Consider the following 12,838-nt stretch of genomic DNA (forward strand, 5'->3'; position numbering starts at 1 on the left):
CATCTCATGAGAAGAGAAGACTCCCTGGAAAAGACCCTGACGGTGGGAAAGTGTGAGGGCAAGAGGAAAAGGGGATGACAGAGGACAAGGTGGTTGAACAGTGTCATTGAAGATACCAACATGAATTTGACCCAACTCCGGGAGGCAGGTGAAGACAGGAGGGTCTGGCATGCTCTGGTCCATGGGGTCACAAAGAGTCAGACATGACTTAATGACTGAACAACAACAACATACCACCCCTCAATCTTCTTTTCTCAAGGCTAGACATGTCCAATTCTTTCAGCCTTTGCTCATAAGACTTGGTTTCCAGCCTCCTGATCATCCTTGTCACCCTCCTCTGAACTTGTTCCAGTTTATTAGCATCCTTCTTGAAGTGTACTGTCCAGAACTAGACACAATACTCAAGGTGAGGCCAGTGCTAAATGGGGGGGGGCTAGAATCTTGTGGGATTTGGAAACTATACTTCTATTAAAAGGTAAAGGTAAGGGTTCCCCTTGACAATTTGTCCAGTCTTGTCCCACTCTAGGGGCGGTGCTCATCTCCATTTCCAACCCATAGAGCTAGCATTTGTCTGAAAACAATCTTCCGTGATCACATGGTACCTATTTATCTAATCACATTTTTTTTTGCATTTTCCATGCTTTTGAACTGCTAGGTTGGCAGGAGCTGGGACAAGCAACTGGGGCTCACTCCGTCAAGTGTATTCGATCTTATGACTGCAGGTCTTCTGACCTTTCAGCACAGAGGCTTCTGTGGCTTAACTTGCGGCACCACTACATTTATTTATAGCCTTTTTTATAGCCACATCACACTGTTGGCTCATATTTAGCTTGTGATCTATGATGAAATGCCTAAATGAAAATGCCTTTGCATCCATTTACACTTCTGAGTTTTGCAGGCTTGGGGTATCCCCACCCCGACACAATCGAAAACCACTCCTAACCAGGAACTGAAAAACAAATTACAACAAAAGTTGGCATAATGAGGCCTGAGGGTTGAAAAATGTATTTTGAGTTTCTGTGTAGCCCACAGGGCATGCTTTGTCTGTCCATGTTTCAGAGCATTGCAAAATGTGTGTTGAGCGAATGTGAAAGCAGAACTACTTTTCCCTCTAAGCCTAGCTGCGATCCAGTCTTAAAGTATATGTTGAGCTTCTCCATTAGAGATTGCCATGAACTGCCAATTCAGTGGTTCGTACTGATTTGTTTATTTGCAAGCTGGTGTTTGGTGCTTTAAAGCCCCGCCAACCCCAACACCTGTTCAGCTGCATAAGAAACCAGCATGAACCGCTATACTGGCGATTCATGCCCATCTCTATTCTCCATATTTTAATCAAATAAATAAATAAACAAACAAACAAACACACACACACACACACACACACAATGTTACAGAAGATTTTTGACATCCTGAGAATTATCTGCAGTCAACAGCTATTAAACAAATTGGCTAGTCAGCATCTAGTTCAATCAAAATTAATGGTCACCTGAAATGATATTTGTTGCAGAAAGTAAGCATTTCTCCCTTTACTTGAACTAAAATCTTTTCTTGTATTCAGATGTTATGATGACACAGGCATACATTTCACTCTTTACTTCCTCTTTCCTTCCATGCAGAAGCAGAGGAAGTGCTAAATATGCCAATATTGTGTTGCCTTTGTTTACCATTTTTAAGTGTGGTATTTGTTTGATCCTTTTCTGTATTTGTATATTTACTGTTTTTAGATTTAAATATTGTATTTTAATCATGTAAGCTTCCTTGGGTCCTTTCAATGGGAAAAGGTGGGGTAAAAATATCTGAAATTTAAATATCTTAAATAAATAAATAAATATCCTGAAGTGGCTCTCTTCTTAAGACACTTCACAAGATGGTTAAACATGTGAACAAGTGTTCAGTTGGAAAAATGGGAAGGGATGTAATTTCTATCAAATTTCTCTCCCCTGGCAGCCCCTCCTAGAGTTCAGTATCCTTCAGTACAGCAGACGACATGGTGCTATTGGCTAGAGATGGAACTTCTGGGAAAAATAAAATTCCAGTCCCATAATTTGGCAGAAACTCTATAAAACAGCAGGATGTAGAGCAGCCCTCTTACCTCTATGCTGTTTCCTATTCCCCTTCTTTGCACTCTTTGCAAAGCACCCTGGTGTACCTTTGTGAGTTGCAAGGGTTCCCACAGCAATCAAGGATGCATGGAGGAATGAGTCCTGACAGAGGCTGCCTCCATAAAGAGTCTGTGGTGACAGCTTTCATTAGAACTTACTTGCTTGTTTGTTTGTCATCACTTTTCAGTATAAGTTACCCTTCTAAGGCAGTTTAACAGTAGTTAGTAAAAGATTATATTAATATGTGAGGGAATTGGATATGGCAATTAGATATGGCTAGAGATGGCACTTTTGGCTAATTACAGGATAATTAATACAACTTGCAACTTGCTAAAGATTAATTAATAGCAGATCAACAGCCATGGTATGTTCAACACTGTTGTTTTTAAAAAATATCCAGAGTCTGTTTCCAATCCTGATTATGTGTCTTTGACTATACTTTAGATTTTCATAACTTTAGTGATGCTACAATAATTACAGCACACACTGAATTTTGTAGAAAAAAGCATAAATTATTGCATTTTGCAGCTACTAGAGTGGTCATTTCATTTACAGCATGTGGGTGTGCTATTGTTCCACACAGCAAACAAAAAATCCCTCCCTACCAGTGTGTGATAAAAATTAGACCCCAAACCATTCACTGTAAAGGTAACCCGCTAACATCTTTTGTACTGTACACAAGCATCTAGTTTCAGGGATGTAACCATATTATTTGTTTGTCTTACAAACTGGTAGATTGGGTTGGGTGGTTACGACCCTCCAGAGGTTGTCGATTTCAGCCCTCATAACATGTGGAGGACCTATTATGTGTGAGTTTACATGTTTTTCCCAGGATTAGAGTGGAAAACTATTTGCCTTTTCTCTTTGTACAAAATACCACACCATTCTCAAATTCTCTGTTTTCATAGCCAACTGTAATCTCATTTCTCTGCACCTTAATTTGCCCCTTTGTTTTTTTCCTTCCCCCCCACCACCATCTTTGGCATGTTTCCTGGGTTTTTATGTTTGTTTCAGAGAGCTAAGTATGTTGATACAGTCTCTTTTTGCTTGTTTTGCAGCACTCGCATTTCATACGCAGGTAACTTTCCTGCAAGTTAAATTTCAACAAGGCTTATTACTAAAACTGTAGAGTTGTACAGATTTATAACTCTTAGGATAATTTTGCTTCTTTCCTGGCCCCTCCTCCCCATCTCCTTGAGGACTATATTATCTAACATCCAGTGCTCCAGCTCAATTGAGTACAAATAGTATAACATCTGTATGTACCCCCAGCAAACTTTGTGTGGATCTGAATGGGTTTCTGGCTGTTAATTTCCTTTTCTTTCTTGTTGTCATATAGCAAATTATTTCCATGCCTTTTTAGAAGACGTTTATTTAGGACTATACCAACAAATTTCAGAGAGAAAGGCAGGTTAATGTATTGCTGCAAAAGGTAGCACCAGAAGGCACCATCTTCTACCTCAAACAGAAACAAATCCAGCCTTTTGTAGAACAGGAACTGCACATCTTACAACAGTATGGTTCTTGATTTCTGAATATTGTCCTATTTTGTGCCCCATTCCCCACAGAGAGAAGCCAATCATGGTGTCAGGAGTAGTGGTCCAATTATCTCACCTTGTGTCACAACATTGTCTTTAAGAAGTTGTACAATAAGAACAATCATTATATTCTTCTGAAATGATCCTACAGTCTTGACAAGGATCATGCTTGGCTTCAAAGTCTGGGAATATATTTAAGCCTTGTGAGGAGGAAGGATTATAGCCCTGTGCTGTATAAGAAAACAAGACTCAGGATCTCAATCTGTTTAGTTTATTTATTCATCACATCCCTCATCTAGAATCACTTTTTTCAAATTCTCAAAAAATAAATTACTGTAACTAGATTAATCTGTTTATGTACACTCACATGCAAAGGTGTTCTTGTAAATATAGCATTCACTACTATATAGTTATACAGGATAACAAAATAAAAGCCATGCTGGTTGCCACAAATGGCATAACTTTAAAAGCAAGTAACTGGATAATGTTTATGCATGTGGAAGATTCAATATAAGTACTTGCTTTCTGCTATGTTTGTTTAATTCTATTCTAAAGCAGTTTTTAAAACTGCGATATGTTATATTACATACATCAATATTTCACATGAAATTATTTTTAATTGTATGCTACATGTATCAATCATGGAAATATTTTTCTACAGCTTGGTGAAGTGCTTTCACATTTTCAAAACAGCTTGTAGCATCGTACTGCATCCTACCTACAATGTGGGGCAGATACTACTTAAAAAGAAATTGACATCCTTGTATAGATATTTTGGTGATAGTCTTTAAAATAGCCGGAACCAGTCATGCTAAAGCAGATGTAAAATTATTATCTGCAAATAGAAAACAAAGACTAGAATATTGTGATTGGAGAGCATTTTCTAACCTGGCATGCTTATATCACTTAGCTAGCATGTAGAGCAGTGGTTCCCAACCTTGGGCAATCTAGGTGTTCTTGGACTGCAGTTCCCAGAATCCTTCATTGCCAGTGGTGCTGGCTGGGGTGTCTGGGAGTTGGAAGTCTAATAACACCTGGGTTACCAATAACACAGTGGTTGGAACCACTGTTGTAGAGCAGGGATCTCCAACCTTGGGCCTCCAGATGTTCTTGGACTTCAGCTCCCAGAAATCCTGGCCAGCAGAGGTGGTGGTGAAGGCTTCTGGGAGTTGTAGTCCAAGAACATCTGGAGGCCCAAGGTTGGGGACCACTGTTGTAGAGGATTGCAGCTTCAGTGCCCAAATACATATTCCTTTAAATCAATGAGAGGCAGCTGTATTTCTCTGACTGTTATGGAACTGCAGCTCTAGATACCCTTAGTTACCATGCTCATTGGTAAAAGAAGGTATTTTTAATTTAAAAAACAGTTGCTGAGCCTTACATTAAATGTGTTGTTTGATATATTTAGTTGCCTTGAGATCAGAGTTTTGTTCTTTAATAAAAGCCAAGTGTGTGAGAAGTAGCTGAATCACAAACTGCACAGGAATCAATATTTCATCTAGCCCCTAAGTGATATAAGCATGCCATATTTTACAAAACAGCTGGATAGCTGAGTTGGTGAGGTATCTGGCTGTGGAGCCAGAAGTTGGGAGATAGATTCTCCACTGTGTCTCCTGTGGGTAGACCTAGCTTGTGTGACCTTCAGCAAGCTGCACTGCCCCAGGATTCCCCAATAGGAAGGGAAGTGTAAACCACTTCTGAGTATATGTTGGACAGTTCTTTATCTGGAAACCACTGAAAAAAGGTCACCATATGTCAGAATTGAATTTTAGAACTCTTTGGAAATAGACAACTGTGGGTATCCGTCTGCTGCTGATATATCATATTGATCGACATTCATTTGTCTCAACATTAGTATTATAAGGATATACAGAACCCCCATGACAAATTTCATACATTTTACAATTTAAATTGTTCCTAAAATTCTTCAGATTGTTATGGGATTAACCTGTTGAGGACAGGACAGTTTGGAGATCACTCATTCATAGGGTCACTACTATTTTTTTTAATTGAAACATAGCCACCTTACGTTTACAGTGATGTTTATTTTAATAAAAATAGTAAAAGTCATAATTAGATGGTTTTCTTTGCTTAATATACATTTAAAAGGCATTGTTCCAGTATAAAGAGGCTGTGGTAAGAAAAGCGCCACTGTGGGGCCCCATGTAGTCCCTAATCTTGTTTCTAAGGTTCCTGGCACCAGATTCTACAATACACTTACTATAAAAATAATGATTTCTCCAACAGAAGAAAAGTTTAATTACACCTCCTAGAAGCCTCCAGAAGCATGGATTCATCTTTAAATTGGATTCACTTCTAAATTGCCCAGAAGCCTATCCTTACACCAAACCCACACACTTTGTTTAATGCCACAGAATTTTCATTTTTCAGAACTGGATGTGGACTTCCAGGCATTTCTAGGTTTGCTTTTCAGAGTGGTTTTTTGGTTGTTGTTTTTTGCATTTTTGGCAGTTTATGCAAGTCTCAAAAGGTCCAGGGAGTGGGAATGGACCCTATCCCTGGTGTAGACCGGAATGCATAAGCTGTACAAGCATGGGAACACTTTGCTTGTTTTATTGGCTCTGGAGAGAACCCTTATGCAACAAATGCATTAGAATGACATGTCATCTTGATAAAAAAAGGAGAAAACATTACAGAAGTTTGAGAAAGAGCAAGAAGTTATATAACACTAATAACAAAATCAAAAATCAATTTCTGAGGAAAAACAAAGGTAATGAGTAGACGTAAACAATTTTAATGCTAGAAAAACTTGTTGATAAAGTCTGTAACACAATTGTGATGTTAAGCTGTCCTTAAACAACAACAGCCTGAAGGAGCCGGAAGCATAACATCAGATCAAATGGAATTGGGGGTTTGATTTCATTGCCATCTAGACGGAGATAACGGAGTGCTGGCACATTTCTCTCATAGACATAATCCCCTGCGATAGGAACTGGACACATCTGAGTTCCATTGACATCTAAAAATAAAAGCAAACAGGTATATCAGAAACGCTATGGATAGAATTACCCTCATGCCAACTTTGTAAAAAGTTATCTCTTTCAGATGAATTTTCAGATATTTGAATGTGAATGCAGGCCTTATTAAGGAACCATGGGCGCATAGTTCATTATCTGTGTTGTCTTTTCCCTCATGTAAGATGACAGAGTAAATTAAGAGGCTGCTGCTACTTAACCATCGGGTGATAGCTGGAGCCTCATCATAGTTGGCAATGCCTTTGTCATCATTACTTAAACTTACAAATGCTGTAAAAATTAATTAAACATAAGGGGTTTTAAAAAAAATTGTACAGCTGAACCTTAATGTATAATACATTTCCAATAAAAAGTGAAGAAATGTATATCTATACATTGGCCAGAACCCTGTTACGTATTTATGTTGGTGCAAAACCAAAAAAATTATGTAAATCCCTGTGGCAAAATGCTTTGAGTTAAGGTTCTTTTGTCATACACCACTCACCTGAGTTGGTGCATGATGAGAATATCTAATTTTAACTAGTTGACATTTGCAACAACTATTTATCCCACTTGACCTATGCTGGTTTGTTCCATAAATAATAACACCCTGGCTATTCTGTAGGAATTGACTTCTAACTCTATAAGCACCCTGAATTCACATTAATGGAAATGCCTGCTGAATGTTTAAGATTTCTGGTTCCTCCTCAGGTATTGCACCTTTATGTTTAATACAGCCATTATTGCTTGAAATCCTATTTGTGAAACATTTCTTATTGAAGGCTGACAATGTCATCAGTGGGGGTACTGTTTCAGAAATCAGCTGAGTTCCTGGTTGTCAAGCCAGGGGTCAGATCCCTGCTGTGCCTTCCAGGAGAAGAACCAGCCTTGGGTAAGCTGCACAGTTCTAAAGCACCATCAGAAGAAGGGAATGGAAAGCCAGTTCTAAGTACAATGGTACCTTGCTAGACGACGACCCCACTAAACGTCAAGTCCACATAACGATGACTTTTTGCGATTGCTATTCCAATTCGCAAAACAGTCATTCCAATGGGCGATTTTCACTTGACGACGATTTAGTCCGTGCTTCGCGAACCGCAAAATGGCTGCCCTGTGTTTTCCGGACCCATGCTTCACAGGGTAGCCATTTTTACAGCTGATCGGCACTCGAAAAATGGCTTCCCTATGGGCCATCTTCACTGGAGGATGAGGTATTTTCCCCATTGGAACATATTAAACAGGTTTCAATGCATTCCAATAAGGATTTGTTTTTCACGGGTGATTTCGCTAAACAGCTATTTCAATGGGACAGATTATTGTTGTCACGCGGGGCACCACTGTACTCTCTACTCAGAAAATCCTGGAAAGGTTAGAACTAGAGATGGGGACAACTCACCATTTAGAACTATAGATGGGGATGACTCACAACTTTTGATGACTCACGAAGAACGAAGTTGCCCACATGAAGCGAGGAATAACAAAGTCATTTGTTGATTCATGGGAAGGTTATCAAACAAATCAACACCCCTTGCTGCCACGGCCCCCACTGCCACCTCCGCTGCCAACCCCCCACAGTCTACTCCCCACGCCTTTCTCTCCCTACCTTAGCCCCCCAACCCCACCAATACCCCTTTACCGTAATCGCCACCAGCACCAAGGTCTCCATCTGGCCTCCCAGCCACAGCGTGTAAAAAAGGGAGACTGGCTGCCCTTTGCAAAGATGGCAGCTTCAGCTTCATTTAGGTTAGGGAAGCTGCAGCTGCCATCTTTGCAAAGGGTAGCCTGCCTTAAGGGAAGCCAGGCTCCCTTTTTACATGTTGTGGCTGAGAAGCCAGATTGAGACCTCAGTGGTGATTATGGTAAGGGGGTGTTGGTGGGGGTGGAAGAGCTAAGGTAGGGAGAGGAAGGGGTGGGGGCTAAACTGTGGGGGTGGCTGCCTGTGGAGTTGAGTGGCTGCCCATTTTTTTAATATGAAGGACAAATAAAAATGGGTAAATACTCATCCCTTCATATTCATGGGGGGTCTCTGGAACCCATGAATATGAAGGGACAACTATTTAACAAATCAGCTATTTTTGTTGAAAAAGCCGATCCGTTTTTATATTCGTGCCCATCTCTAGTTAGAACTGAATTGATGGCATATAATTATCATGATTACCTTAAAAAACCATTGATGTAGAATTTCACTAAGTTTTTTGGGAGACGGTGAGGAATTCTTGGCACTGCAGTCAACTGTAGTCATAAGGGCCACAATTTGTACACTTCTCTTGTAGGAAAACTGAGCCTTTTAAACTGCTGGACTACACCATCATGGATTCTCATAACTTTTTTTTGTCTGTACTCAGGTAACAAATTTGTGTTTTTCAGAAACCTTAATTGTCTCTTTCCATTCGCTCCCCCCCCCCACAAACACTTCCTTTGCTCATTAATATTCATATCAGCCACTCACTTTTACATAAGAAAGTAAACAGATTTCACTGTTTAGCTGGGATATAAACCTGTTTTTCTATTTCTAGGCAGTCTTTTTTCCTCACTAACAACACTCAGTAGGACACACAGATGGACAAAGTTCTTTGCTGGGTCTCTATAATCAGTCTTGACACATGACCTGTCAAATAGGCAGTTGGTACTACTAAACAAAATTCTGAACTTCCTATCTCAGAATTTATATTTTGGTAGGAAAGTATCAATATTTCTGAACCACAGATTTAATAAGATTTAGTAAGAGTGATTTAATAAGAATGGGTCTGGTTTTCCAGTTGTTCTGATACTAGTTATATGTATACCAGAGTATTAAAAAGACACAACACTTTGCTTTGTCCCATAGTTTCTGTTGATTGCAACACAATCCTATGCATTTAACTCAAAACTAAATCCAGCTAGGTGGATTGAGATGTTAATGTAATAAACAGGGAAAATAGACAAGATTACTGTAAAAGCTTTTGGCTTAGATTTTAGATATGCACTTACTGTCAATCTTGTTGTTATCGAGATGAAGGTGTTCAAGGTGAACACTGATAGCAGGGATTCTGGTGAGTGCATTGTAAGATAGCTGAAGGACAAGAAGAGATGAAATATTAAAGACGTTCATTGGCAGACCTTCATCAGTTAATTTATTGTTGTTCAATCGAAGGAAAACCAGTTTGAGCATTGCATCAAAGTAATTTGCTGGTATGGCTTCAATAGAATTATTGTCCAAATACAGTTGCACGACATTATTTGGAAGGGCTGGTGGCATTTTAGTGAGTGAATTCTGAGCAATATTGAGTTGCATGAGACTGTTGAGTCCCTGGAATGTATTACTTGAGAGAGTGCTGTCCAGCAGCGTGTTTTGATGTAGATCTAACACAGTGAGGTTTTCCAAATTGCTGAAAGCTCCTTCAGGGATTGTAGTGATTTTGTTCCTTGCTAAACGCAGCTGCTCTAAGCTTGCTGGCAGTGGAGCAGGCACTTCTTCTAATTCATTGTCTTCAAGAAACAAGTAAAGTAGATTTTTCATGTTGCTGAACACACCTTTTTCAATGCCATTGCTTGTGATTTTGTTCTTGTTCAGATTTATCCATTTTAATTGAGTGGCATTCATAAAGGATTTCCCTGTAACAGTTCCAATGTGATTATTTTGCAGATAGAGATACCATATCCTTGCTGGGATGGCAGGTATTTCTTTAAGTTCCTTGCTGTCACAGTATAAAGCATTTGGGAAGCTAGGTGGACAAAAACATTCTTGTGGACACTCAAAGCTGTAGAGAGACCAATCATATGGATCAAGTTCATCATCCATTAATCTGATATTTTGGGTTGACACAGTGTGGGTCAAGAAGACTACCAAAAGGTTGGAACAGAGTTTTACATTCATCATTTACCTTAGAAAGAGAAGGAAAATAGTTTTTAAAACCATACATCTTCATGACATTGTTACCTAAAAGCAAGGACTTTATTTATCTATAGAATCTGGAGTTGTTATCTTTGTACAGGTGAAACTCTGTTTTACATTGTGTCATAGGTATTTTCCTGAAGAAAAAGGGTCACATTGTGATGTACAGAGGGAACTGTATGTTGTAACCACCAAACACTTTATACCTCTGTCTGGATTATAAAAAGGTCAGACTTGAGGGATGTGTGCACATTCAGTTCTCATTTAAAAGAAGCTTGATAGTTTGCTTCACTTACTGATCATTTAGTTCAATAACACTTTAAGCCATCATATTTCCTAGCATGGCAACCCTGTATTTCCTCAGACAGAGGAGGACTGAAACATATGAGCACTGACATAATTACTTTCATTGACAGTGAGCCAGGTAACGTTTCATCCTTCTTTAAGGAACTCACATATTCTTTTGTATTCCTAGATGAGAATGGCATCTGGATTAAATTTTCTAGGCCCTGACTTCATCACACACAAGAAGAGGATCAAAGTATATTATAACAGCTGCTTGCTGGGCATGTTCCCCAGAGGTCTGGAGAAATCTCTTTCAAAAAGCTGTCTCTTTCCTTCAATCTCTCTCCTGTGCCCCAAATTACTGGCTTTCTCCTAAAAAGCATAAATTACTTACCAAACAAACTCTGCCTAGAACTGCTTGACACATACTTAGATTTCTTTGTCCAAATCCATTCTTAAACTATCCACACTGGAGATAACTTTTTCCATCACTATATGTTCAGAAAGCTAAAATGCAAGCCAAGTTCCTATATTACAGTAATTTTGTACGGTACAGTAACAGTACATCCCAAATTATAATGTTCCTCTTGGTTGATAGAAGTGAATTGATACATTCCATTTCAAAAGCAAGGGGAGAATAACCCAGCTGCAGCAGCCTACATCTAAGTGCCACACAGAAAAGAGTTTTGGTTTGAAGGGTGGGGTGAATACAAAAATGAAATTAAAGCCTAGATTCATAAGGATCACCAAAGTGAAAACCAATATATTGTATTATTTACTTTCAAAAGGCTCTTCTGCTCTAGAGCTGCTCTAAAACATCACATCCAATAGCTCAATAGCCTTTGAAGCTAATGGATAATAGTCTACCACCTTGCTGAGTAATACTTGAAGTAATAAGAGAGGGGGGGGGCTAAACAACATCTCTTTTTCTTACATGTCTATAAATATCTCATTCTCAACATTCATATTGTGAATAGTGATAAAAATATTTTACCTTAGACAGGTTAAGTAGTGATTTCTGAAGGCTGTTGCAAAGCCATTGAAGTGCAACAATCTTTGTTTCCTTTCAACATCTTAAAGCCCAAATTCTTGAGAATGTATGGGATAAAACTCTAAAATATTCAGCAATAATCCCAAGAAACAATACCCAAGATAAATATTGCCCTATTTTTCTAATTTGACAATGCTTCAGAATCTCGCTTACCTCGGCTTTCTTGGATTTTCTTCTGTTCTTCCTATTGGTCACTGTTGTGAGAGTGTAAGAGGTTGACTCAGGCACCACACAGCCCTTCACAAATACAGCCTAATATATACTCATCATCGACTACACGGTTAACCCCTAAAATAGCTACGCACCTCAGGACTCCTGCACACTAAAATACAGGAAATCCTGGATTTCACATCAAGCAGCTACAAACTCTTAAGTTCATTCCCAGAGATCTAAGTTTTGATTTTAAAGTAATAAACTTATGGAACTAGAAATCAGATGGCATTAATATATCTGTAATCAAATATTAATAAGTCATTTTCAAGCTATCTAAATTAAGGAACAAAGACAAAACTAATGCCATCTGTTCCTACAGAAGCCTTTTATTTGATTCTGATAAAAAACAGATGCAAGAAAGCTTTTAAACATGAATCTCTTGATTAAGAAAAGTAGGAAAGACTGCTAAGAATTTTTAATGAAGTATTTTAGAACTGATTTAATAATCTGATATAGTTCTTATTCTACTCACATTATTTTTGAACAATTTTCCGGAAACAGGACTGAATTTGTGCCACCTGTTCTAAACATTTTTCCATATAATTTTGGGACCCGTAACGCTTTTTTGTGCTTAATTAGTGCTGAACATTTGTTTTCTATCCAGTTTCACAGTCAAGACCATGTGTGTGCCACACGATACTTAAAATGTGAAATCAAAATCAAAGTGACATCTAGTAGCGTAGCTAAATTAGCAACTCAGAAAATCTTTTTCAGTTTAAATGGGAGATGATGTCACTGATGTGGTGAGATGGTACTTGGTTGGCACTGCTGAAGAGTAAAGAAGGAAAGTGGATACCTAA

The 12,838-nt window shown here is 38.7% G+C and overlaps 1 protein-coding gene across 1 annotated transcript; it reads right to left on the minus strand.

Moving 5' to 3' along the window:
* Positions 1-494: 494 nt before the first annotated feature.
* KERA (keratocan) lies at positions 495-12,048 on the minus strand. Its single transcript, XM_020815460.3, has 3 exons — positions 11,979-12,048; positions 9,586-10,478; positions 495-6,620 (listed from the first exon to the last, which is right to left on the minus strand). Exons 2-3 carry the CDS (start codon positions 10,472-10,474, stop codon positions 6,454-6,456), a joined length of 1,056 nt encoding a protein of 351 aa, XP_020671119.3. The 5' UTR covers positions 10,475-10,478; positions 11,979-12,048; the 3' UTR covers positions 495-6,453.
* Positions 12,049-12,838: the final 790 nt, after the last annotated feature.

The sequence above is a fragment of the Pogona vitticeps genome, chromosome 5 (assembly GCF_051106095.1).
Source record: "Pogona vitticeps strain Pit_001003342236 chromosome 5, PviZW2.1, whole genome shotgun sequence".
Lineage (NCBI taxonomy): Eukaryota > Metazoa > Chordata > Lepidosauria > Squamata > Agamidae > Pogona > Pogona vitticeps.